The 25,377-nt window shown below is 40.5% G+C and overlaps 5 protein-coding genes across 8 annotated transcripts; 3 read left to right on the plus strand and 2 right to left on the minus strand.

The window, feature by feature from the left end:
- Window positions 1-5,516: 5,516 nt before the first annotated feature.
- LOC121591696 (UPF0046 protein C25E10.12) lies at window positions 5,517-7,397 on the plus strand. The gene is made up of 2 exons (XM_041912502.1): window positions 5,517-5,940; window positions 6,021-7,397. The coding sequence occupies exons 1-2, from the start codon at window positions 5,673-5,675 to the stop codon at window positions 6,647-6,649; spliced, it is 897 nt and encodes a 298-aa protein (XP_041768436.1). The 5' UTR covers window positions 5,517-5,672; the 3' UTR covers window positions 6,650-7,397.
- Window positions 7,398-7,521: 124 nt separating this feature from the next.
- Window positions 7,522-17,664, minus strand: LOC121591695 (ribose-phosphate pyrophosphokinase 1). 3 transcript variants are annotated; one of them, XM_041912499.1, is made up of 7 exons: window positions 17,504-17,664; window positions 15,695-16,070; window positions 13,318-13,501; window positions 11,924-11,977; window positions 9,624-9,722; window positions 9,084-9,542; window positions 7,522-9,007 (listed from the first exon to the last, which is right to left on the minus strand). In XM_041912499.1, the coding sequence occupies exons 1-7, from the start codon at window positions 17,553-17,555 to the stop codon at window positions 8,915-8,917; spliced, it is 1,317 nt and encodes a 438-aa protein (XP_041768433.1). In that variant the 5' UTR covers window positions 17,556-17,664; the 3' UTR covers window positions 7,522-8,914. The 3 variants fall into 3 exon arrangements, with proteins under 3 accessions (XP_041768433.1, XP_041768434.1, XP_041768435.1); XM_041912500.1 differs by lacking the exon at window positions 11,924-11,977 and having other exon boundaries at window positions 17,504-17,663; XM_041912501.1 differs by lacking the exons at window positions 11,924-11,977; window positions 17,504-17,664 and having other exon boundaries at window positions 15,695-16,150.
- LOC121591697 (ubiquitin-conjugating enzyme E2-22 kDa) lies at window positions 16,571-19,258 on the plus strand. Of its 2 annotated transcripts, XM_041912505.1 has the most exons (5): window positions 16,571-16,745; window positions 17,118-17,293; window positions 18,179-18,331; window positions 18,407-18,801; window positions 18,885-19,258. In XM_041912505.1, exons 2-4 carry the CDS (start codon window positions 17,231-17,233, stop codon window positions 18,788-18,790), a joined length of 600 nt encoding a protein of 199 aa, XP_041768439.1. In that variant the 5' UTR covers window positions 16,571-16,745; window positions 17,118-17,230; the 3' UTR covers window positions 18,791-18,801; window positions 18,885-19,258. The 2 variants fall into 2 exon arrangements, with proteins under 2 accessions (XP_041768439.1, XP_041768438.1); XM_041912504.1 differs by having other exon boundaries at window positions 18,407-19,258.
- A 341-nt stretch (window positions 19,259-19,599) lies between these two features.
- Window positions 19,600-22,439, minus strand: LOC121591694 (uncharacterized protein KIAA1841 homolog). The gene is made up of 3 exons (XM_041912498.1): window positions 21,443-22,439; window positions 20,450-21,377; window positions 19,600-20,352 (listed from the first exon to the last, which is right to left on the minus strand). Exons 1-3 carry the CDS (start codon window positions 22,231-22,233, stop codon window positions 19,633-19,635), a joined length of 2,439 nt encoding a protein of 812 aa, XP_041768432.1. The 5' UTR covers window positions 22,234-22,439; the 3' UTR covers window positions 19,600-19,632.
- A 488-nt stretch (window positions 22,440-22,927) lies between these two features.
- Window positions 22,928-24,081, plus strand: LOC121591698 (40S ribosomal protein S17). Its single transcript, XM_041912506.1, has 3 exons — window positions 22,928-23,040; window positions 23,450-23,601; window positions 23,713-24,081. The coding sequence occupies exons 1-3, from the start codon at window positions 23,038-23,040 to the stop codon at window positions 23,951-23,953; spliced, it is 396 nt and encodes a 131-aa protein (XP_041768440.1). The 5' UTR covers window positions 22,928-23,037; the 3' UTR covers window positions 23,954-24,081.
- The last annotated feature ends 1,296 nt before the right edge of the window (window positions 24,082-25,377 follow it).

Consider the following 25,377-nt stretch of genomic DNA (forward strand, 5'->3'; position numbering starts at 1 on the left):
AAATAATCGCAATATTATACGAAAAAGCGTTTGACAGCACGTGCGATAAAATCGCATGCGATGGAGCACAGACACGGGCCTTATCCGGGCTTCTCGGGACTTTATCTCGCCCGGATAAGTTAATAACACGGACAATGAGTCAAATGATACATTTTATCACCAATTCCTGATTAGATTTTGAAAAATTTTCTTATTTTCTGATAAAAATAACCCAATTTTTATTAACTTCATGTTTTCCAATGAGAATATTTGAAATTTGCCATGAATTATAGTATTTTTTGTTATGACAATGTGCTCTTATAACCGCTTTTTCAAATATCCTCCTCATAATGTAATGTCACGTTTGTATTGAACTGTCATTTCTCAACAGCACGGATAAACGGAAAGCTGGATAAAAGGTACCCGGATAAACGGCGCTCCACTGTAATTAAAAGACACTTTTCTTCAGGCACACCATTCGTCGCTTCTCTACCGTACAGTTTGTTTCCGAGTTACGCGGTTCTCGACTTAGGCTCTGCCCAAGCTCCCGACCACGCTGGTTTTCGCTGGTCTTTTCGGGGATAATTCGTTAACGAATTATCCCCGAAAAGACCAACGAAATACAGATCATTTTCGGGGATAGTGAACACACGTGAAAGATGAACCCATGCAAAAAAGAGCTAAAAATAGAAATGAACATTCGGATTCACTCCCTCCACTCATGATCATGCTTCATCCTTGATGCTACCAACCACATCGCATGTTCTACTTCGAATCACTTTGCCAGTTGCGCCACCATATTATTATTCATTATCGTGCTATTTACTGGTTTGTTTGTATGAAGGGGTACTGATACTAAAAGAATTAAAAGAAATAAATAAAACAATAAAAATAACAGATTAACTATTAAACACGCATTTCTAACAATGAGTAAATGGGTTTGAAGTTATTGGAGCTGGATGTTTTAAAAATTTAATAAAACTTTAAATCATAAAAAAAACAAAAAAAATGGAATTGAACTCAGGTCGACCATGGTACAAACATTACACCATTAACATTTGACCATAACTAGTTCATGAACATGAATTGTTATCTATCACTTTTAAACCCTTCAAATATAGTACAATGAACAAAGAGATGTGTAAAAGTTCATCGATGCGTGTGAGAGAGTAGGGCTGATGAATAGAAAGAGATGGCATGAGTTTGTGTTCATTATCCCCGAAAAATTTCGCTTGGGTGGCACCAATCGAACACGACATCCAACTCGAACAACCCAAGCGAAATTTTTCGGGGATAATGAACACAAACTCATGCCATCTCTTTCTATTCATCAGCCCTACTCTCTCACACGCATCGATGAACTTTTACATATCTCTTTGTTCATTGTACTATATTTGAAGGGTTTAAAAGTGATAGATAACAATTCATGTTCATGAACTAGTTATGGTCAAATGTTAATGGTGTAATGTTTGTACCATGGTCGACCTGAGTTCAATTCCATTTTTTTTGTTTTTTTTATGATTTAAAGTTTTATTAAATTTTAAAACATCCAGCTCCAATAACTTCAAACCCATTTACTCATTGTTAGAAATGCGTTTTTAATAGTTAATCTGTTATTTTTATTGTTTTATTTATTTCTTTTAATTCTTTTAGTATCAGTACCCCTTCATACAAACAAACCAGTAAATAGCACGATAATGAATAATAATATGGTGGCGCAACTGGCAAAGTGATTCGAAGTAGAACATGCGATGTGGTTGGTAGCATCAAGGATGAAGCATGATCATGAGTGGAGGGAGTGAATCCGAATGTTCATTTCTATTTTTAGCTCTTTTTTGCATGGGTTCATCTTTCACGTGTGTTCACTATCCCCGAAAATGATCTGTATTTCGTTGGTCTTTTCGGGGATAATTCGTTAACGAATTATCCCCGAAAAGACCAGCGAAAACCAGCGTGGTCGGGAGCTTGGGTATATTTTATTACTTCAACACTTTATTCAACAAGCGATTGATAAAAAATAAACTCTGAGCTGTTAATTGGCTAATTTTTTACACTAAACAATGTTAAAGCGAAATGTTGCCAGCAACATTCATAGACCACCTCAGCGATATGTTTCCGAGCAACAATGTTGCGCGCAACAACATTAGACCGCTGCCTTACGCGGATTCGGAGATACGCGGTTTTCATGATTTGATACATAAAATGACAAATGTGAAAAATTTCATTTTCGCTGATAAATTTTATCCCCTTAAAAACCACAAAAACCTTAATTCTTTACAAATCATATCACAAAAATGATAAAGTGTATTTAGCGCGTTCATTCGATTTGATAAAGATTAACGTGAAAGAGATGTGAATTGGATAGGTTGCGAGATAAGACTAACTTAATTTTATTCTGTACAAATTCAACTGGAAGATTTCGTGGTAGTACCCAAGCGCCTCAGATTAAGCTTAAACGACTGGAAAATTGAATATCCATAGGAAAAAAATGAAAGCTTCACAGCTTCATTAGTTTGATCAATAGATGGCGTATTACAACTCATCATTATATTGCTATCCTTTTCTTGCAACGTGTTTCGACAAGTTTCATCTTATAATGACCTATATAGCCTTCTAACTTTCTGAGCAAAAATCTGTATGAATGGTCGTGTGGTCAGATACGTGGGTATCAACACCAACGACCATTACTCAAATCTCACTTGCTTCAGTACTGGTGGTTTCCGTTGGAGTTTAGTATTTAAACAATCGTATCGCCGTTCTAGTTCTAGCGATGCATAACTTCAATGCGAAACCATACAACAGTACAGAGGAAATGAGAAAGCTCTCCTCCAAGCGAGGAAGCTCCACAGGTTGGGTATCTCACAAACAGATGGCGCCACCAGCTTTTTTGCTATTTTTAGAATGCATGAGTCGTTTGCCGTCTGCTAAACGAAGTCTTTCTATATTCCGTTTAGGTAGAGAATTTGAGGCGTTTAGAAGCCGTTTAGTGGTCGCCCAAGTAGCCTTAAGAAACTCTATTTGATTATTAACAGTTTTTTAAAGCCTTTAAAAATCAAATAGAGTTTCTTAAGAGAATATGACATTTGCCAGCGTTACATCATAACGACGTATTCCGTTACACTCGTTTTTGTTCGATTCGGGTTACTATAACACACAGTGTTTTTCAAATTTTATGTACACCATTTCCAATTTATTCAATATTCGGAAAATCATTTTTCATTCTTATTTATGTAATAATGCGTATTTATTTTTACACCAAACTATTTTTTTATTAACTGTTTGAAAACTATGTGTTTTCTTTTATTCCTCTATTTGAAGCTGCGGTGATAATAAAAAAAGAATTTAAAAATAAAAATTAATATTTCATATTTTCAAATAATACATGTGAAGAGTTTGATAAAGGGTATGAAATATTTGCAAATGAGAAATTTTTTCATAAAAATGTATATTTTCTTGGGCAAAATAATATGCTCTTGATGACGATAATTTTTGAGACATACTGTACATGGTCACGTACATGGCGCCTCCATTTCTTATGTCAAAAAGTTCGTCAAGCTTCGTGTGTGTAGCTTGTGTGTAGATGGCAACAAAACCAAGCGTCTGCGACAACTTTTATCAGCTATTGTTTCATTTGTGTGTCATCATGATTTTATAACAGGTCAGTGTATCGATATTACCATTATCTTCACATGAGCTACATAAGTTTTATATTCCGCAGCATATTTGATTTGGATAGCGTTTGGACATCATGCTTTTCGTACACGGCTGCAGCTGACCTCCATGCTGATATAATGGAAGAAACCCATGGAATGAAAGAAACTTATGTGATACAGTGACAATATGCAGTGACAAAACGATGAAATGTCGAATAAAAGTATTTGTGGTGAATTTATGCATTTATTCCATGAAATATTAACACCTTCTGTTGTAACTTAACGAAGATCTAGCAAATGCATATAGAATGAGACAGAGCAATACAGCCATCTCTGTCGATTTGTTCGTTGAGTTTGATATTTTTCGTTAAAAATACCGGCGAAATTTGAATTTTTAACGAAGCCAGGAAAGCGTTACGCAGTGTTTTAAGCCCTGAAATTACTGCTGTATGGAAAGCTAAAAGTAATACTTTTAGGCATACTTTTAACGGTTTCTTAACAGAATTGTGCTACTTGGGCGTTTAGTGGATTTGTGGCACTTGGGTAGTGTAATGATCCTTACTTAGCGTAGGTAGAATAAGTTTGTAGTATTAGTGTTAATAGAGGAACGCGTATTAGTTTTGCAATAGACACGGAAGCGTAAAGGTGTGTACGGAACCCTACAAAGGTTAAAAGCTTTCAGTACTTTACAGTGCGTTGCAATAATATGCAAGGTTGCCACATGTATAAAAGTATTACATTGAATCAAAAATACCGAGTAATCAAATGTATTTTGACTGAAAATCTCGAAATTCGACTTACGCGGATTCCTCGGGAACGCACGAACCGCGTAACTTGGGAACAACCTGTATATAGCCCATTAGTGGATTAAAGTTTTCAATTGTGTGTAAAGCACCGATTGAGTTTGCTTTACCTTTTTATCAAGCTGTTTGACAAAGCTGTTTGGAAACAATTCTAGTAAGAGTATGATAGAAAGAGTTAGAAGGAGAAAGAGTAAAGAGAGGGATAGACGGAGACGTGGATAGAATCGAAAAAACAACGTAGAAAACAGAAGAAAAATAAATTATGAGTGATATCAGTGGAGTTAAATCGATGCATCAATTATCCCAAGCGCCACAGATTAAGCTTAAACGACTGGAAAATTGAATATCCATAGAAAAAAAATGAAAGCTCCACAGCTTCATTGGTTTGATCAATAGATGGCGTATTACAACTCATCATTATATTGCTATCCTTTTCTTGCAATGTATTTCGACAAGTTGCATTTTATTATGACCTATATAGCCTTCTAACTTTCTGAGCAAAAATCTATATAAATGGTCGTGTGGTTAGATACGTGGGTATCAACACCAATGACCATTGCTCAAATCTCACTTGCTTCAATGCTGGTGGTTTCCGTTGGAGTTTAGTATTTAAACAATCGTATCGCCGTTCTAGTTCTAGCGATGCATAACTTCAATGCGAAACCATACAACAGTACAGAGGAAATGAGAAAGCTCTCCTCCAAGCGATGAAGCTCAACTGGTTGGGGTATCCCACCAACAGATAGCGCCACCAGCTTTTTTGCTATTTTTAGAATGCATGAGTCGTTTGGCGTCTGCTAAACGAAGTCTTTCTATATTCCGTTTAGGTAGAGAACTTGAGTCGTTTAGAAGCCGTTTAGTGGTCGTTTAGTGGATTTGTGGCACTTGGGATGTGTTTCTTTTTTTCTGAAAACGTATGTGGATTAACTAACTTTGAGGTGAAATTTACATTTGTGCGCTCTATGAAAACAAAATACAATGGAGCACAATGCTACCACATAAAAAAAAAAACAAGAAGTGAAAGTAAACGAAATGTCAACAATACGCGATGGAACGTTCTCAACTACAAAATCGACATGCTTTCTCGTTCTACTCAATAGACCGGTAACCCTGAGAAAGCGAGAAAGTATGTTGATTTTGTCGCTTGGGTTGCAGCCTAGCGATCCGGCTCCAACTGTCAATCGTGCAAATCCATCGCAAGTGTCCATCAACTCTACAGAACAATATCGCCTCGGCTATGAAGATTGATATTCACCCGCTAACGCACGATCCTACATCGGCATGGAAGGAATTATCAAAATCCCAGCGCGTTATAAAAATCAACACAAAACCCCCGGCGGTGGACGTTCCATCGAACAAGGTGCGCGTCGTTTGCATGTCCGACACCCACTCGTTGACGCATCACATCAAATTCGACATTCCGGACGGCGATATCTTTATCCACGCCGGAGACTTTACACGCTGCGGCAAGCTGGATGAGGTGGTCGATTTCAACGAGTGGTTAAGTAAGTTTATTTTACCATCCATTCCATCCAGCAGGCCAAGCTCTCCTACCTAACCTATTTTTTTTCTCTCGCGTCCACAGAAAAACTGCCGCACAAACACAAGCTGGTGATTGCTGGGAACCATGAGCTTAGTTTCGATCACACCTTCACCCATCCGTTTCAAAATGCAAGTGCCTGTTGCAAGAAGACGGGCTCCACACTGTTGGATGAAATACCGACGCTCGGCAACTCGAAGGAAAGCCTCGCGGAGGCCGTGAAAACCGAAAACATTCGACAATATTTGAGCAGCTGTACCTACCTCCAGGATGAATGTGTCGAGCTGTACGGATTAAAGATCTACGGCACACCCTGGCAGCCCGAGTTTTGCAAATGGGCATTTAACGTGAAGCGCGGCCAGGCGTGTCTCGAGAAATGGGAACAAATACCGGAGAACGTGGACATACTCGTGACGCACACACCGCCCGTTGGGCATGGAGATCTTTGCTGTTCCGGAGTGCGAGCAGGTTGTGTGGAATTGCTTGCAACGGTGCAGCAGCGAGTTAAGCCAAAGTACCACGTTTTCGGACATGTTCACGAAGGCTACGGAATCACTTCGGATGGTCGAATTATCTTTGTGAATGCATCCACCTGCGACATTAACTACCTGCCCAATAATCAACCGATTGTTTTCGATGTGACACTCCCCAAGGGTCGAACCAAAGACGACTAGGGCTACTACTAGTCACCTCACTTATAAGCTTAGCGGCCTACTGTGCCATACCATGACATGTACTTAGCAACGTAAAGAAACATCAACACACTACTTGTAGCAGTACGTGACGCACTGACAAATCGATAAGGCTCATCAGATCATTTTCCCTCTCGTACAGCAGAATGTCTAGATCGAACCGACGTTTAGAACATTTAGGCGAAAACCAAAGGTATATTCAGCGGCAACGAAGTATTAATGTAAATGCTCATGTTTCGTTCCATCACATTTTCCAACATCGAACGCGCAAACGAGAGTTACGAACGAAATGGCTCATTTCAATTATCAAACCCCCCGATCCTTATCTAAACCAAACACTCCTCCCTATTGGAGTTATCAATCGCGGCACAAAGCAACAACAAAAAACAACACACATTAGGGTCCCGGAATAAGATTAGATGTAAAGCCTGCAGTTAGTGAAAAGGTAGAAAGCAATTGCTCAATAATTTAGACATTCTTTAGGTTCTACTCAAGATGCAACGGCCAGGCCGTGTTGCTTTTTTGTGTTAGTAGAATGGATATTACATTACTGCTAGTCTTTGTACTAGTTAAAGCTTGGCTTAAAAACACTCTTTCCGTAGCAAAAGAACGATTGTGATGATACAAAAAACCCGGATAAAAGATTCGAGAAGTTAGTTATATTTATTGCTTTTGACCACCCCTCACCCACGTGTAGAATGTTGTCAATAAATTTTGCTGTTCTGTTTTAGTGGCTCTTGTATTTGCTTTGCTGCGTGATATAGCGTCCAGAGGCATAATTTGGTTTGTATGCACAGCTGAATATGTGCGTTATACGTTTCTTTCAATTCGAAATAAAGCTGCCTCACAAAGGCTGAATGCCCAAATTGTGCTATTTATTACAAAATTACTCTCCAATAGCATTTCTTTCTGTCGGTTCTGTAACACTCATAACAGGACGACGCTATTTTGGTAGCTAATATCAGCACTAGCTAATGTGGTTTTATATCAAATAATAGTAAACTAAACATAGATTGTACCATAAAATAAAACGTATGTCTGTCTGTGTGTTTGTCTGTTACATTCATATAGAAACACGTCGCAATGGATCTATGGGACCAAAGAGGAGGAGTCGCCGTCACAACACGGTTTGCAAGGATAAAGCCAAATAACAAAACAAACTATATGATGTGTGAAATATTGCCAGAAAAGAAGTTTTGTTGCACGGTAGCGCTATTGCATCCAATTACAGGAGTATCCCCCTATCATTCACTGCCCTGACTCTCAATCTAATCTAATGTACAAACGCGCGGTGTATGCCACATGGACCAGATTCTCGATATTTGTTACCTTACTTTAAAAGGATGTGTTCCATTTGCCTTCAAATAATACACAATTGTTGTTTACATAGTTACCGCCTAGTCCTTAAGACATTGCCAAACTCTAGCACCTAGAATGCACATGTTCTTTTTCACCTTTAAGAACCGATTCTTATACAAAAAAAGAAAACAAAAAATAAAACATAACAAACGTTTATGCTCCACTATTTGCAAACCAAACACGAATCATTTGATTCTTTCAGTATTTGTAGTACTCGACCGCAAATCGGATCTAGGGGTACTGCTAACAAATTTACAAAAACAAAAAAATGCAAATCGCAACTTGTCTTTTTATAGCACTTTCGGACTGCGTCTAAAACAAATCGAACAATTGTTATGTGGAACAGTTTCTTTTCACAGAGTGCATATGACATGTATGAAACACGTAAACGCTCATTTGAAGGAACACATCCAAAACTGTCCTTATTTATGCAAGCATAACGACTATTATCCTTGACTCTGTTCTCTGTTCTTACTTCCCAACGTTTTTGTTATGCTGCACAAATAAATGGCTGCTGGCAAATCTATTTTTAATGATCTTTCCTCACATCCTGATCTACCTTCTGCACGTACTTATCCTCTTTTTTTGTTTTGTTTATGACTACCCCCATGTTGTATACTGGATCATGATGATGAATAGATATTTTAGATTTTCTATTTTAGAACGTGTGGGTATGCAAAATTTACGTATAACTGATAAGAAACAATGAAATCTGTTGTTGCTGTGTTTAATTTCCGCTTTCCGACTTCTGGGCCAAGAATTCCAATCGTATTGGAGAAAATGACTATGGTGTAAGGTATAGAGCTATGTGTGTTTGTGTATCTGTAGCATAGCTTAGAAGAGCAGAGGTATACACACTCTGGTATTTAGAAAACGTGGTGTGGTGTTTTAGTAAGGAACGTTAGAAAACAGATATGACACGCTTTCTCCGTTGTGCGTCCTACGGACAGCCTCGGCGAACATCATCGAAACGTCGATGCACTGGAAAAAGGGGGAAAGCACAAGACAATAATTACGCAATCATCATACTCACACAAAGCTTTCATTTCGTTCGTACCTGAATTTTGGGACAATCCTTCATATGGCCATCCTGCGGGATCGTATTTGTCACTACTACTGCCTCAAAGCAAGCATTGTTTATCCTTGAGATGGCCGGCCCGCTGAAGATACCGTGCGTCAGTATGGCGTAAACTTTCGTTGCACCAGCCTCTACCAGCTTGTCCGCCGCGTGGCAAATGGTACCACACGTGTCGGCCATATCGTCTACCAGGATCGCCACACGATCCTTCACATCGCCAACCAGCACCATCGAGGCGACCTCGTTTGCCTTCTTACGCTCCTTGTGGATCAAAGCGAACTCCACGTTTAACCGATCCGCGATGGAGGTAACACGTTTCGCACCGCCCGCATCCGGCGACACAATGATGGAGTTCCGCCACTCGGCAATGTTTTCCCTGATCCATTTCAGTACTGCCGGTTCGGCGTACAAATTGTCGACCGGTATATCGAAGAAACCCTGCAATAAAAAACCATTACAATCTGATCTCGGATTTTTCTTCCTTCGCAACACCAGTGCCCACTTGATAGAATAGCTTACCTGAATCTGTGAAGCGTGCAAATCCATTGTAATGATATGATCGGCACCCGCAACGGAAAGCATATTTGCTACCAATTTTGCAGAAATCGGCGCACGGCTCTGTATAGGATGGAAAAAAACGCAGAAAACAAGCAATTACAGAAAAAGAGGCAGAAGTTTGTTTCCGTTTCTCGATCAACCATAACCCAAACAACAATCCCAAACCAAAAAAAATTAAGAAAAAAACACATTTGCAACACATTCAATGATATTGTACTTATTGTTGTTAATTTTTCACTTAGATTAGTCGAGATCATTGCGCACAAGTGTACCATACAACAACGCACTGCTGTTACGGACATGCATCCCAGTATCGGTGTTAGGATGAGTATAAAAGCGGGTAGGGTTAATATTTCGGTTCTGTTTTTTTCCACAAATTGCCCAATATTTTATTGAATGATCGTATCAACTATGCATCTCACATACAAACCACATCAGTGCAAAGGGAGCGAGAAAAGGACATGACCACGAAAATTTGAAATTTACACTGGAACAATGTAACAGTGTTCCACAGGGTAAAACAAACGCATGGAAATGAACCAATCGAATGATACTTTTGATAAAGAGCAGTTTGGTTGGAATATAAATATCTAAATTCAAATTACATTGGATGATTATCCAATGTTCTTCACTTCAAACATTCGGAAGAGCGACGTATTAGAGAAAGAGAAAGAGAGCAGGGAATAAAAGTGGTGCTAAGCTAAACAATAATTCGTGTGTATAAAATTAAAAACACAAACTCTCCGGTCAGGTGCATTTTGCAACAAAACCCGCTATATGTACAAGGCCATTTCTAGACATACGAAACACACACATTGGCTTTAGATTGTTTGCAATAACAACAGAGATTCGATTCGCTTTATGCCGTGAATTTTTCTACACAATTTTAATAAAGCATTTACCTAAAAGGAAGGGACACTCGCATATTCTTTTGCTACCTGAACTTCCATGATTTTTTTTCACTACTCACTAGATAGGCCTCTGGTATGTAATCCTAAGATGGGTGAGAAATGGTTAAACACAATGATACAGAACGGAAACATGAGGAAAAAAAGAGAAAGAGAAAACGTAAGATAATGTTTCAGGCATGATTACAGTGAAGCTACCGGTTGTACAGGATATTACATCGATCCTTTCGAAACTGCACACATCCGTTTCTTTCCTACACGTTGTCTTTTAAAAATCATGAGGCTATTTAACGCAAATGGGTAGGAGGATTTAAAGCCATGTTTTAGGCAATGCTTTGTATTTATAAAAAAAGGGAATTACACGTGTGCAGCATGTTCTGTGCAAAAACAAAAAGACGCATATTGATAGAAAACCACAAAGAGCACCTGTAAAACCGAGAAGAACCAATCAACAGCTTAGTGTCTCTCCCTTATGGCGCTTCGTAAAATAACTCCACAATACATACAAAACAAACATAAATCAATCATTAACTACTCCCGTCTACCATATTATTCCACTGCTTTTGGCGATTGATTGTTTTTACATGTACAAAAAAACAAGCAAAACCCGATTTACAAAACACAAAACACGAAAGACAAACGCGTACGATGAATGACATACAATGAATAGTACAGAACAGCAAAAATGTCAATTATTGTTCGAAAAAAAAGATCGTAAATGATTCTTAAATTATACAAAACGTTTCACTAATGTGTTTTTTTTTGTTTTACATTTTCTCAATTAATGAAATATGTCAATTTCTTGATTGCCAATGTGGAAATAATTTGTGTTGCATTAACATTCTGATGTGCTTATCATCGCGTCACGATTTGCAATAACAAAACGCAAGAGAAGGAAAATGCAGCGATGAAAATGATTCTTCGTACCAAGTGTGGCAGAGTGTTATTAGTGGACAGACCAATAGTTGAAACGTGGTAACATCCTAAGCTAACGGATTAACATAAATTGCACCCGAGATTTGCACGCAAAGAAAAAAAAAAACATGTTTGTGAGTAAATAGCGCCTCTTTTTCTTTACCATAAAATTAGTCTTATTTTAACGTTTGATTCCAAGTGTAAAACATACACGAACCGAATGATTAAACAGGTTCAACCACAATACTCCACAGACCATAGGCACAAACTAGTTAGAGGTTTTGCGCATTTCAAAACGATGTCCCTATCTCTGTGTATGGAATGAGATGTACCATCAACACACAATATGCTAGGACTCAAACAAATGACAAAATTACATATTCTTAATACGATGAAGTATAAAAAAACAGCCAAGAAAAAACCGCTCTTTGGCCCTACCCGGAACTTCCACTCATTGGTTTTCATGAGCTCTGCCAGCTTATCGTCGCCTGTCTGTGTGATGTGGTGTGTAGTGGGTAGGTTGAGGACAAGGCCATAACGTGGACCAAACCAACACATCAGTTATGTATATATATATGTATATGTATCAAAAAGGAAAGAAAAAAATATTAGTTTAAACAGGTTTTTGTTGTTGTTACACATTGTATAACGCGTACTTTATATTAATACTGGTCAATAATCCCGTCTGCTCCACAGAAAGTAATGTATCGTTGCCATTTACACATGATCTTGTATATATGTATAGATTTGTATATATGTATACGTATTTGTTATGAAAACAAGTCCCTAGAATAGAGGGCTTGCCCTAGAAAGCACATTCCCCTAGAGCTGGGCTGATCGTCGACGACGAATGATTGACTTTCTGTCGATAAGAGGATGTTTGTAAACATTCGCCAGACTCGTGCTACCCCTCGCAACATGTACTACATTCTTGACGCATTTATAATAATCACGATGTACTCTTACAGTGCTTTCGTCATCGTTCACAGCATCTGACACAGCAACTCGTTAGAAAGCGAGTTGATTGACGAAATCATTTTAAACCGTTTCGCCTTTACTGCCACCACCACTGATAACCTTTCGAAAGGAACTGGGAAAACAGATCAGCTGCTCTTACGATCGATCCCGCAGCCTGCTCTATCCTACAGCTATTTTGAATAATATTATTCACTATCGCTCATTGAAACGGAAGCGCGTTCCCAACGCGGTTGCCTCTTTCCCACCACCATCGTAGAAGTGGAACATGATCGATCGGCATCAACATCATCATGATCATCATCATCAGTGCTTTCCTTTTACTGTTTGGAAGATTAATGCCTAGAAACAAGTTCATGTGAAAACCAACCCTCCACCAGGACATTGAATCGCAGCATCGTTTGTTATCGCAGCATCGTTTGTTATCGCAGCATCGTTTGTGGCCGATGATGTTAACATTACAAGCACTGTCAACTGTTACTAAAAGCAACCGATATTTCCACATTATCATCCGATACCTAAAGCTTTGGGAGGGGGGTTGAGGTTTGTACATGTTCTTAGACTAATCTTACATTTTACTGTGTATGATCGTTGGGGCAAGCAACAAAATTCAAATCACATGTGATCATTCGCAAGCTATTGTTTACAAAAGTCAAAATCACTTTACACATCCTGCCCATTCAACCGTTTCTCGCATAGAGACTTAAGCACAACTAACCACTCTTTCATTCACGAAAAGAGAACATTGTATCGTAACAAAGGTGCAGCGTTAGCTTTGCGCACAGGAACGCAAAGCATTAAAACAGAATGGGGTGTTCGCGCCGCATTGCCATCACCTCGAGTCGAAAACAACATACCTTATCTTTCTTATCCTGCCGTGCGTAAGGGAAGCATGGTATGACTGCAGTCACACGAGAAGCCGATGCAATCTTGCACGCGTTGATCATAATCAGCAGCTCCATCAAGTTATCATTGATTTCACCGGAACCTGACTGCACGATGTACACATCTTCGCCGCGAACTGATTCACCAATTTCCACACTAAAAAGATTATACAATATTAGTAATTATGTTTTTTTATACCTTATGTTTATCATTACAAAGCATCATACATCTAGCTGCTACTTCACGATGAAGCGTTTCTTACCCAAAAAATTGTCACCTTTTCCCCTCCACCTACCCTCCCTCCTTCCTACCCATTTCCCTCTTTATCCGCATACAATTCCAGGCCATATGTGAAACCATATTTAAACTTATGTCTACCAATCGTATGTATCATCATTTAAACATTATACGTTGATCTTACATTAACGACCGTCAAAGTAGATCATTGCGATTACAGAGGAAAAAAACGATCCACCTCATACAATGTTGCAGACTCTGTTGCCAACACGTGCTTCCTAATGGACGGCGTATGCCACCTCTCCCCTTACACCTACCCCTGCATACGCGTCGGCTCCTATACTATTTCTCCACGCAAAACGCATGGGTTCCTTCTACTACCATCAAAGCAGATTGCAAACCTACCTACACTTGCCGGCAAACCAAACAACGTGCTTGCTTACGCTTTGGCAGCGTAGATGTAGTAGTAAGTAAAGACGCGATGCGTTAGAATGACACAAACATTTCTGTTCAATGTGTGCGTGAGCTGGAGATAAGCTCCTGCTGGCCTAATAATGGAGGTGGTTTGGCAGATATCTCGATGATCGGATCATACTGTGTTTCCTGTTCCCTGAAGGAAAATGCTTGTAATTATCCAAATTAACACAATTAACAAGCGAAAACATAGAATGTCCCGTTTCCACACTGTTTGACTACGAGCTGTAGCTGAAAAATGCGTTAAATGTATTTCATGCCCAAGTTACGCAAAAAAAAACTCGCACCATTCAACACTGATAACGATCAGCTGTTTACTGCCACAGAAAAGCTGTTAAACACATTTAACTCAAAATACTGTAAACAGGACAAAGGTCCTTTCAGAGTATACAACGTTTCTTTTCTCTCTCCCTCTCCCTCTCTCTCTAAACCATGTTCACCCCGTTGCCAAGAAGAAAAAAAGCAAGCCGCTTGATCGATTGCATGACTGCCCGAAAGGGAATCATGGTAAAGGCATGACAACCATCATCTACCGAACGAAAGCCGTCGTTCGTTGAGAAGCCGCAAAACAAACGGTGGAGTTCACATAAATTGAGCTCAATCAATCCCCATCATCAAACACCTTGAGGGACGCCTTTTGCATGACCTTGTGGACACGTTAAACATGTCGAAGAAAATGCAAAAAGAGAAAAGAAACCAATTCCATCCCTTTTTCGGAACACGCATTTCTCGTTTGTTTATGAAGGTGTGTGAGTGTTGCGTATGCGTAGAGCATTAAGCCGGTTCCTCCGTCGCGCTGGTAAAGTGGCTACACGTGGTGGTTCACCTTTCTTTGCTTACGGCGAGCAAATGGAGCCCCCAAATCAGCAGAAGTTATATACATCTCCGACATTACATCACGGGCACTTGGTACCAGATATGCACAACACGATGATGTTTTTTTTCATTCATAAAAATAAGGAAAGCAACTGGTAATTGATTAAATTCTATCCGATGTAAAGGATTGGGAAACCGGTTCCGCAACGATTTTTCAACACATTCTCACACCAACATTACCAAGCGAAGCTAGAGCAATGGTTGTATAATAATAATCAAAAAGAAGAAATCCATAACTTTGGCGTAAACTATGCGCGAATTGTTTCAAAGATGTTGTAGTTTAAATAGAAAAATATCCCTCAACGTCTGCTACAACTCACTGTGTACTGGGTGCACTCATTGCTCGTCAAGGTTACAAAAACAGCCTGCCGCCAGTGGGCAGCGGACGCGAATCGGACGGACGGCGGGATAGCATCAATTTATTTTTAACTAATTCCTTTCGATGCCTTGTTTGCCATTAGCCCAATTCTAGCGCTGCACATCTATATACAATATGCGACGGGATGCTATCAGAGATCATGTTAAGTGGGTGCAGAACTTTTATCCTTTACTGCCATTTTATTGTAACATCTTTCTGCCTTATTTGAAAGATCATCTAACCTCCATGCCATCCACTTCTATCGCCTGTTCAGAAATAAGCTGCTACATATTCCGCTTTTTTCTATTTGCACCTGCACATATACACTCCCGTACTGGGTTAGGGAGTTTCGTACACCGTTTCATTCATATACACACACAGCACACACGCGCACGTACACTTACCAAGTCTCCAAGTTGCTGAACTTTTTCGTCACCACCTTGCCGAGATCGATACCCAGCCGGTCGACGATGCGGGACGCAAGATCCGGATGGGACGAACCAGAAAACACTTTGATGTTAGGCATCCTCGACTGTAGCAATTGGTGAGGATCGACACTTGGAGTAGAAATGCTGTCGGTCGGATGCTTGCTATCGCTGCCGCTGTCGCTAATGCTACTGCCACCGGTGCTGGGTGTCGCCGATGACAAACTATGCACGAGATTGCTGCCGCAGGCCGGGGAGCCGCCGCTGCTGCTGTTGCTGGTATTGCTGATAACAGATGCCTTCTCCAAGCTGCTGCGGATGAGCGTTCTGGCGCGAATCGGGTGAGATGATCGGACTGGCATCACGTTGTGGAATTAAATACCAATCAAGTGAAAAGAATATCCGTCATTCGAATTCCCAACAAAACCCACAGTGCACGATGGCTATCGATTGAACATCGTCTAATGACACTTCATGCAACAGATTAGTTATTTTTTAAATTCACGAGCATGATACTGGACTAGCAACACTGCGAAGGCATATTTTTGTACAATATTTGTTTATCCAAATACACAAATATGTTAAGCAATGAGAAACGCGTTATACAATTAAAGCAATTTGTCGTACTTTTTTGTGCATAATTTAAGAAAATAAGTAAGAAAACTTATTGATCAATTTTCTGTGCGATACACTATTTCCCTGCCTATTTTGTATTTTTTATAAGAATAAAGTTTAAGAAATTAATATAAAGTCCTCCACGCGATTTTCAGCGTGCAGGCATTTCGAAACGTCATGATTCACACCGTTAAATGCTGTCATTTCTCTTGTCACACAACACACACACACACACACAAACATTGCCACACGCACACAAGCAAGGGAATAAAGCACCCAAAAAGAAACCAGCCGCCCGCATCCCGGATGATAATGTTGTTGGATCAATTTCACATATTCTGTTGGTAATTCACTCAGGCGAAAGTAAGCTGCACTATCATCGTCAGCAACTACCCAGAGCCATACTTGCCGCCAGGTACGTATAGAAACGATCCTGCCAGTGAAACCGTCACAGAGATAATTATAAATAATGTACCGACTAGTCAACTGACGTCACGATATGGCAAGAATGATATTGCAAACATGTTGGATCCACCATCAGCAGCCACAATTAATGGAGTTGCGGATAACATTATTTATTTTCTATTTGCTCCCATGCCATATGAAATTAGTAGATAACTGAACAACAAATACTTTTTTCTAACAATCAAGACACAAAACGTCTGATGGATATGATGGTGCTTGGTATTTATCAGCAATTGTGTTTAGCCTAGCATTGTTCCCTTCGGTTACAAGAGTAACATATTAACAAAAAATAAACTTAAACCTCTGTTTTTCTTTTTTCTAGCGTTATCATCTACCCTCGCTACTCGCTAGAAAAATACAAAAAATACGGCCACATAGCTTCCGAGATTTACTGCATAACCATCATCTAGCAGAGAAACACCGTACTGTGTAACTATGGCGAATATGGCAGTATCCCGTATCAAAAGAGAGTTTAAGGAAGTTCTTAAAAGTGAAGAGGTAATTGCAAAAATACACAACTAATCTTCCAGTGTTTGTGGATGTGTGATATGAATTCGTTGCGAAAAAAAAAAACATCTGTTCGCTGATAATTGCATAACACACTGTGTTGTACGTAAACAAACTACGGATCTGGTGGATTGGATAGCACCAGCAACAATGAAAGCGCGGAATATTTATGCATACAATACACACTTTTCTGTTTTTTACCTTCTTGACTGTCCGGAGGCAGTTTTCTCTGTTTGCTGCCCTTTCTGCCCATTTGGTAAAGAATGTGGCGTTTTCACAATCACGCCACTACGATAAAAGTTCACTTTAAACGTTACTAGTTGGAATATTTACGATAGAACTTACTGTACGAGATAGAACTTTCAACTGCCGTCGGTGTATAGAATGATTGGTACAATCGCGCAGCAACACCAACACCGACTTGTCGTTCAATCAGTGACCATATCTGCTTTACCTTGAACTTAGTGACTTATTTTTGAAATCATATTGAATCAAAACCTATTCCTCTGCATCTGATTATTGCTGATACTGAGAGAGCAAACAATCTATACTGGCGTTACCGATCGTTTTACTACTTGCATTTACATTTACTATTTACATTTTAAGATGAGCTTTTAAAACTTAAAATTTTAAAATGTGTTTAGTCAACTTACCGAAACCAAAATTTTATAAAATTAATTATCGCCCACAACACACGTTTATTCACTTTTTTTGCATATGGCTTAAGTATGACGAAAGGGTTACCGTCATCGCTTCTAATTCAAAATATCGATTTCACTTCGTTCGGGTCCGCGGTGCAAGCACGTTTCCTCTAAATAAATAAAAAACTGCTAATGCCCAAATACCTACCAATCTTTCTCTGTTTTGTTTCCACAGATCACACAATGCTCTATTAAGTTGGAAATGGTAAATGACAACTTTACGGAACTGAGGGGCGAGATTGCTGGACCACCCGACACGCCATACGAAGGAGGAAAGTTTGTGTTAGAAATAAAGGTCCCAGAAACGTACCCTTTCAATCCTCCCAAGGTAACAAGACCACCGGCATCAGCGATGATAATAAACGTGTAGATAGTGAGAGTAAAAACATGCTTAATTTTCTAGGTGAAATTTGTGACAAAAATATGGCATCCTAACATCTCGTCTGTGACTGGTGCGATTTGTCTCGACATACTAAAAGACAATTGGGCAGCTGCGATGACCCTGCGGACGGTATTGCTATCATTGCAAGCACTGCTGGCAGCTGCTGAGCCGGACGATCCGCAGGATGCTGTCGTTGCTACGCAGTACAAAGACAACCACGAAATGTTCATCCTGACGGCAAAGCATTGGACCAACGTGTATGCAGGTGGTCCGTTTGCAAATGCCGATTTTGATCAGAAGGTTCAACGATTGCGTGATATGGGTATCCCGGCGTACGATGCCCGAGCCGCCCTTTCCCGCCACAACTGGCATCTGGAACGTGCATCTGAACAGCTATTCAGTTAGTCTCTTTGTGGGTAATGTTCGACCTCCCCGCCCCATACTCGATGTTTTTATTTGTGTTTTCCTTTGCAAATGACGTGTTTTTTTTTTCTCGTAGCCAGGGTATTCCTTTTTAAATACAGAAATGTGCGTTTTGGCGAAGTTTTAAATTAAACCGTTCTCTTAATGATCCAAAGTTTGGACCGTTGGAAACATTAGCAACTGAGACAAATGTTACATGTTTTGTGATATCATCAATCAGTAACCTTCGGTAAGTTTTTGTTTTCTGCTGGAATACACAAATACAGAACCACCGTCATTTCGCAACCGAGGATTGTTTTTCCATAATGTATGTATACTATACTATCATAAAAGAATGGATCGAAACCAAGCAAATGAGCAATACATGGCTTACAACGTGAAAAGACAGCTTAAATTATATTGCGTTGGTGCAAAGATAACTATTAGTGGTTGTTAGTATGAGGAATCGTATGAAAAAATGCACAGTTAAGAGAACTGTGCATGAAAATCGATAAAGCTAAAAACACTTTTTCATTGCCGTACTCCTTCTTCCTGGGGTTGTACAGAAACCTAGTGCACACGTTTGGTAGAAAAAGAAATAAAAAGAAATAAACCAATCCAACAACACAAAAAGCTCGACTCTTTTGAAAAGAAGTTAGCACCAACTGAGTTATTCGCTCATTCCATTCCCTTCGTAAAGAAAATACTTGGCAAAGAGCAATTATTACGGCTGCAAATAAAGTAAAACAAAAAAGATCGTTTCAAATATGCCACTTTTCTACCGTGCCAGAATTATGTTAGTACGATTTTTCTAAGGATTTATCACGTAAATCTATTAATAGCAATCATTTCGTTCCGTTCGATTTTACCTTAAGACTAGCAAGGTTTTTTTGCTTTATCGACTCTCGCCAATCGGTTTCGAGCTTAATGTATGTTCCGCCTTGTTGGTAAGTCTGGTATTGTGAATTTTGCTCACCGCCTGTCCGCTTGCCAACCATTGAAATGATCTGTTTCATGGCGCGTTCCTCAAATTCTCGCTGGTTGTCCTGATTGCTGCGCGCGGACATGTCTCCCGCCCAGTGCCTGCCGTACGATAGTTTCAGCTTTCGCTTGGCATCCTTTGGTTGCTGTGGGTGTTGGTGTGCTTGCTGTTGCTGCTGCTGCTGATGTTGAAACGATGGAGGACTGCTGTACTCCGATTCCTCACCGTCGGAGCTGCTGCTAGTGCTGCGGCTCTGATTAGTGCCGGATTTGTCGTACTCATCCGAATCCGATTCACTTTCCGTATCCATTACCGACTGGGACATCTGGCGATTGGAACGATGGTGGTGATGGTGATTGACCATTGCATCGCCGTCTACGTGGAACGTGGGCAGTAGTCCTTGGCGGGAGCGATGCGGAAGTATGCCAATTCCGCTCCACCAGGGATCGGCGGACGTGTTTGGCGGCTTAAAGGGTGGTTGTTCGTAAAGGCAGCCACCTTCAGAGGCGTGAAGGGCAAGCTGCAAAACTGCGCGATCACGATCGGTGTCCACCTGTACGGTATGTTCACGAAACTGGCAACCCTAGTTGGTATGGTAAATTGACAGAGGAAGCTTTAAACTCTGTTTTAGAGTATCACATTTATTTGTTTAGTTTATTTTTAACAGTCATTTCACTTACCGAAGGTCCTGGCAATGCTTCGTACCGGTAAGCTTGCTTTCCACAACATGGATAACGTCCAGCAGGGCCCGCCACACGGCCCTCTGCCGCTGGGCCAAGGAATTGCGGTTGCTCGGGATGATACTGGCACCACATCATCTGGCTCACCGGGAAGTGGGTGTCACAAATCGAGCAGTACAGGAAATGGCAATGTCCCCAGAGACGCCAATAAACCTTCCGCCAGGAGCGCAACTCTTTATGCAAGCTGGACACATAGTTGGTAATGTTCCAAGAGGGATCCTTTACATGTGCACTGATCAGCTGGCCCCAACGATTCAATCGAAAGTTCTGCGGCAGACAGTGAATGTATGTGCTGACCGTTTGCGTAAGAAACTTACCGCATTTTAAACACCGGAACATGCCGACCAGCGTCGCGTAGTGACCACGCAGCGCCTGTGGTTCAATGTCGCACAGACTTTGGATCAGTTTGGTCCAGAGACGCGGTGCAATGCGATCTTTCTTATCTTTTACTACCTCCAACTCGAGATTAGTAAACATGGCCGCTAGCCGCGTGATGATACTGTCGTTCAGGCAGGCCAGATTTGCGGAAGCCTTCACGACTTCGTTAAGTCGAGCGTGACAGAACGAAAGGCAATCGAGCAGCAACGGTTCCATCTGCAGGAAGCTAGCCGATACCAGTATTGGAATTACGTTCGTAGGATCTAATGCAGGCCATTCATCCGTGGCCATCGATTCTTTTTTAACCCACTTCATGAGCCATTCGAAAATTTGCAGATCGCAATGCACCGAAATGTCCATATCCTCAAGTCGCTGGCCGGCAGTCACGTCCGCAAAGTAGCCCATCTTGGTAATGAGCAATTTCTGTGGACAGGAAAAATCCCTGGACGATCCTTTCACCTCGTCACAAACGTGAATAACGACTTCCGGTCTTGAAGGGATAGTTTCAAAGAATTTCATATAAAATGGCCGTTGAAATACATCACAAATACTTACTCTGCACGGCTGTCGGGAATGGCTATTTGTGCGATCGATGATTTTCTCCGTACGCCTGTTTTGGTGGAACTGCTAGCGATGAGAAAGTTTTGTGAAACATCTCCCACAGCGGAAAGCGTAGACTTTTTACTGCTACTGCCGCTTTGCGTGTCAGGCGAGGAGGCACCACTTGCAGCCGATTTCCCACCACTGGAACAACCAACCCCAATAGAAGCGGACGCATTCATCGATTGCACTCCCAGAGGGTTGTTGCAATTTAATTTCTGTCCTGTCCCATTCTTATGATGATATCCGGATCCATTCGACGGACAAATGAAGGGCAATACCGAATCTAGTATGCCTTCGTTAAGGACTTCGTCTAATTTTTCGTTCAAAATAGCTTCCAGGCGATTTTTCGGTACCTCCACCGTTTCGGGCTTGCTTTTTTGCGATTTCTGGGAAATGGTGCGTTTTTTAGACGGTAATTTCTTTTCCGCTGGCGATCGTGTGCTCAGCGAGGAGGAGGTATCATCCAGCTTGGTGTCCTTTTTGCCACCTGTCGTTCCGGTGATGGATTTGGCGGGGGAAATTGTTGATGAATGTTCGATCGGTTTTCCTCCTCCGGTCGTACGGGAGTTTTGTTGTATACTGTTGACCAGCTCATTACGTGCCAGTTGGTTGTAGTCGAAGGTGGGAGGATTTTTCTTGCTACTGTTGAACGAGTCGTTCACTTGGCACGTTACATTCAGGAACTCCAGAAAATCATGCATGGAAATTGATTCGGTTGATTCTGGTGCGTTGGATTCCGACATGCTGGCAGTCTTTACCGTATTTTTCCTTTTTTGAAACGTTTAAACACTCTTTTCAACTTTTCGAATACAAAATTTTGAAGCACCAGAGAGGGTATTTAGGGTTATTACGTCTAATGGAATGAAATAAAACTAACTGTGATCAAAAATCTGTCAACTTTGGAAAATGAAAATTCTATTTATTGTGGGTTGCTATTGACAACGGCGAACCATTCTTCGCCATAGGTGGGGAAATACTGTTCTGGAAATGGTAAACATGCGATATCTGTTCAATAATAAACAGTAAGGATATATGCACATGATTTTATTGAGTCGAAAATGTTTAAATCATTCCATTGAATTGTAAATTATTTGTTGCAACAATATCTACTGAAAACAAATAATTTTCTTAAAAAGCTGTAGGCGGGTGTGTGCAAACTATGAAACAAAATAGAAAAATAGGAGGACAACACCCATCGCTCAACGTAAGAAGAAGCAGTTGCCTAACTACAACTGTTACTTTAATTTATTTCATTAGTTTACGACTCCAAGATGCGTACAGTGTGATGAAATGTTTTTAAAACAACCGTGGAATCCACTCTTCGACCGTTCCCGCTTCGTACGAGTTTGGGAAAGTGGCTGTGTACATTTTGAAGTACATCTCCATGAACGACCAGCTCACTGGGCACCGAAATGGGATTTCATGCTTCAATGTTGGCAACACGGAGTTTTGATGGTTGTCAAAGTTAGCATCGGAAGGACGTGACGTCACACGGGCCTTTTCCACACGTTTTCGTAGCGAAAGACAGCCGTGAATCTTAGCACAGAATGGTAAATATGCGAAAATATGTGTAATAGATGCTTCGATTTTGCTTTTAGTGCGCCGGAAAACAATCACAATCATCGATACTAGTGCAGTGCGAAGTAAAACGATGGATTTAGCGCTAAATATCCTCAAAAGAGCAAGATACGATTTCGTCGAACGCGAAGCAACGCTACCCATACCGCCGTCTCCGATTACCATGTTTGACAGCTGAACCGGAATGAGTGTTCGTTCATAAACCGCACAGCCATGCACAGCCAGAAATAATGTGAAAGGTTATGTTGCCCGGCTTATGTCCCGGTGAACTAGCTTGAATGATTGTGAATGGGTTTCGGCGTAGCAGCTACACTCGACTAATGCCCTGCGAGTTCAACAATCGAATCCTAAATATGTAATGTTTACCGTATTGTGTTGCAGGGTCGTGTACGTACCAAGACGATCAAGAAGGCCTCGAAGGTCATCATCGAGAAGTACTACACTCGATTGACCATGGATTTCGACACTAACAAGCGTATTGTCGAAGAAGTGGCCATCATTCCGACGAAACCACTGCGTAACAAGATCGCTGGGTGAGTAATGGCAGCAGAGCCGGAGGGGAGGGCAGCTGTTCGGCATGTGTTGGTAGATCCGTGGAAGGATTGTGTTGCTGATTGGACCATACCGTTGTGCTTTTGTTTCAGTTTTGTAACCCATCTGATGAAGCGCCTGCGTCACTCGCAAGTGCGTGGTATTTCCATCAAGCTCCAGGAAGAAGAGCGTGAGCGTCGCGATAACTATGTGCCGGATGTTTCAGCACTGGAGCAGGATATCATTGAGGTGGATCCAGAGACGAAGGAGATGTTGAAGCATCTTGACTTCAACAACATCGTTGTCCAGTTGACCAACCCGACCGCTCCAGGATACAGCAATCGACGCAACTAAGACCATGAGAATGTGTCTGGGGCTGTATCGTTTAAGATTACTGCACTGGATTGGTCTTCTCCTGTAATACTGTGTGTGTGTGGGTGCAAACAAATCAGAATATAGGAAAAACCAATGTAAACCACCAAGCAGTGCGTTCGTAAAGGAAATTTTCCTCTGGTGTTCCTGGTTCCTGCTGTGTTTAATGATGACAATTATCGTGAAGTGCTCAGCAGCGATTATGTTTCATCAAAAATGGTGTCGATTGCTTAAGGAATGGGATATTTAATTCGTGCAGTCCAAAGCCATTAGAAAACGTGATCAGCTGTGTATTTTGAATGTGCTGAAGAGCAGCTCATTTTCATGGTACAGTTTTGTGTCTCAAAATCATATTTTTCAAAATGAATCCAAATGAAAAATTTTCATGTGAATCAAAATCATATTTTTGAAGGATGTCATTGCAATTCTATTAACAAAACAAAAGTATCTGTTTTTCTTGTAAAGTCAGTTTAAATCTGAATTGCAAATTATGAGAAGAAATATTTGTTTGACTGTCGTGAACGATTGCTGCCTTGAAATGTATTTCATTCAATAATGCTCTTATGGTAGCTTCAATTTCAATGATGCCGGGCTCAGGCGTTATGTTGGAATAGTTTAGAGAGGCTTTGGCTCCTGCGGAGTTCTTCGCCTTGGGCTCATGCGTTATTACATTTTCGATGAATTATGAGCTTTCGACTACTTGCGACGGGTATAATTTATACCACATATATAGGCGAAAGGCCATGAGAGTGACAAAATGCTGAATTTTTTTCAAAACGTGAGCTTTTGTCACTTTTTTGAGCTTTTGTCAAAATTTTATAACCTGGAGCAGCCAGGAAATAAAGTTGACAAAAGTTGACAAAATTTGACTTTCGCGAAAAAGCGTAAACAAACAGCTATTTGGCGCAGCTGTGACCCATTGCTATGATAATAATGCTAAAATGCATGATTCTAATTGATGTATGTACCTATTTCGTGCTTCTTAAACAAAATATCAAAGATATTCAGATGTTGGAGCTTTTTGTCATTCTTGTGTATGTTTTTGGTGCGGCCACGAGAAAAGCTCTTTTTTGCAGTTGACAAGCAATTTTGACAAAGTTGAAAATTTTTTCAACATTTTTTCACCTGCGTGGCCACGCGCTATATGAAAGTAGCTCAGTTCACCCAGTCAACCTACTTCCGTTTTGTTTGATAACATATAAAATATAATTGAAATGAGTTCAAATTTATTTTTTTGAACTTGGTAATAATCTAGCCCGTTCGAATGTTTCAGATGAAGCGGAAACATCGCGCGGGAGTAGTAGCTCTGTTCGAAAAAATTGAGCTACTTTTTGTCGAGCGAGAGCGAGATTTTCCTCTTCTATTTGAATGATAAGTAATTTTAACTTTATTTTAGGAGTCATTTA

The sequence above is a fragment of the Anopheles merus genome, chromosome 2L, assembly GCF_017562075.2.
Source record: "Anopheles merus strain MAF chromosome 2L, AmerM5.1, whole genome shotgun sequence".
Classification (NCBI taxonomy): Eukaryota; Metazoa; Arthropoda; class Insecta; order Diptera; family Culicidae; genus Anopheles; species Anopheles merus.

What these genes read in the sequence shown, in the direction of transcription:
- LOC121591696 (XM_041912502.1), top strand. Translation starts at nt 5,673, where the DNA reads ATGAAGATTGATATTCACCCGCTAACGCACGATCCTACATCGGCATGG. An exon ending in CGATTTCAACGAGTGGTTAA is followed by an intron (nt 5,941 to 6,020) that starts GTAAGTTTATTT and finishes TCGCGTCCACAG; the next exon opens with AAAAACTGCCGCACAAACAC.
- LOC121591697 (XM_041912504.1), top strand. Translation starts at nt 17,231, where the DNA reads ATGGCGAATATGGCAGTATCCCGTATCAAAAGAGAGTTTAAGGAAGTT. An exon ending in AAGTTCTTAAAAGTGAAGAG is followed by an intron (nt 17,294 to 18,178) that starts GTAATTGCAAAA and finishes TTGTTTCCACAG; the next exon opens with ATCACACAATGCTCTATTAA. An exon ending in ACCCTTTCAATCCTCCCAAG is followed by an intron (nt 18,332 to 18,406) that starts GTAACAAGACCA and finishes TTAATTTTCTAG; the next exon opens with GTGAAATTTGTGACAAAAAT.
- LOC121591695 (XM_041912499.1), bottom strand. Translation starts at nt 17,555, where the DNA reads ATGGGCAGAAAGGGCAGCAAACAGAGAAAACTGCCTCCGGACAGTCAA. An exon ending in GCCTCCGGACAGTCAAGAAG is followed by an intron (nt 16,071 to 17,503) that starts GTAAAAAACAGA and finishes ACGTGATGCCAG; the next exon opens with TCCGATCATCTCACCCGATT. An exon ending in AGGATTGTCCCAAAATTCAG is followed by an intron (nt 9,008 to 9,083) that starts GTACGAACGAAA and finishes CCCTTTTTCCAG; the next exon opens with TGCATCGACGTTTCGATGAT.
- LOC121591694 (XM_041912498.1), bottom strand. Translation starts at nt 22,233, where the DNA reads ATGTCGGAATCCAACGCACCAGAATCAACCGAATCAATTTCCATGCAT. An exon ending in ATTCCCGACAGCCGTGCAGA is followed by an intron (nt 21,378 to 21,442) that starts GTAAGTATTTGT and finishes TATCCCTTCAAG; the next exon opens with ACCGGAAGTCGTTATTCACG. An exon ending in AAGCATTGCCAGGACCTTCG is followed by an intron (nt 20,353 to 20,449) that starts GTAAGTGAAATG and finishes CATACCAACTAG; the next exon opens with GGTTGCCAGTTTCGTGAACA.
- LOC121591698 (XM_041912506.1), top strand. An exon ending in CTGCGTAACAAGATCGCTGG is followed by an intron (nt 23,602 to 23,712) that starts GTGAGTAATGGC and finishes CTTTTGTTTCAG; the next exon opens with TTTTGTAACCCATCTGATGA.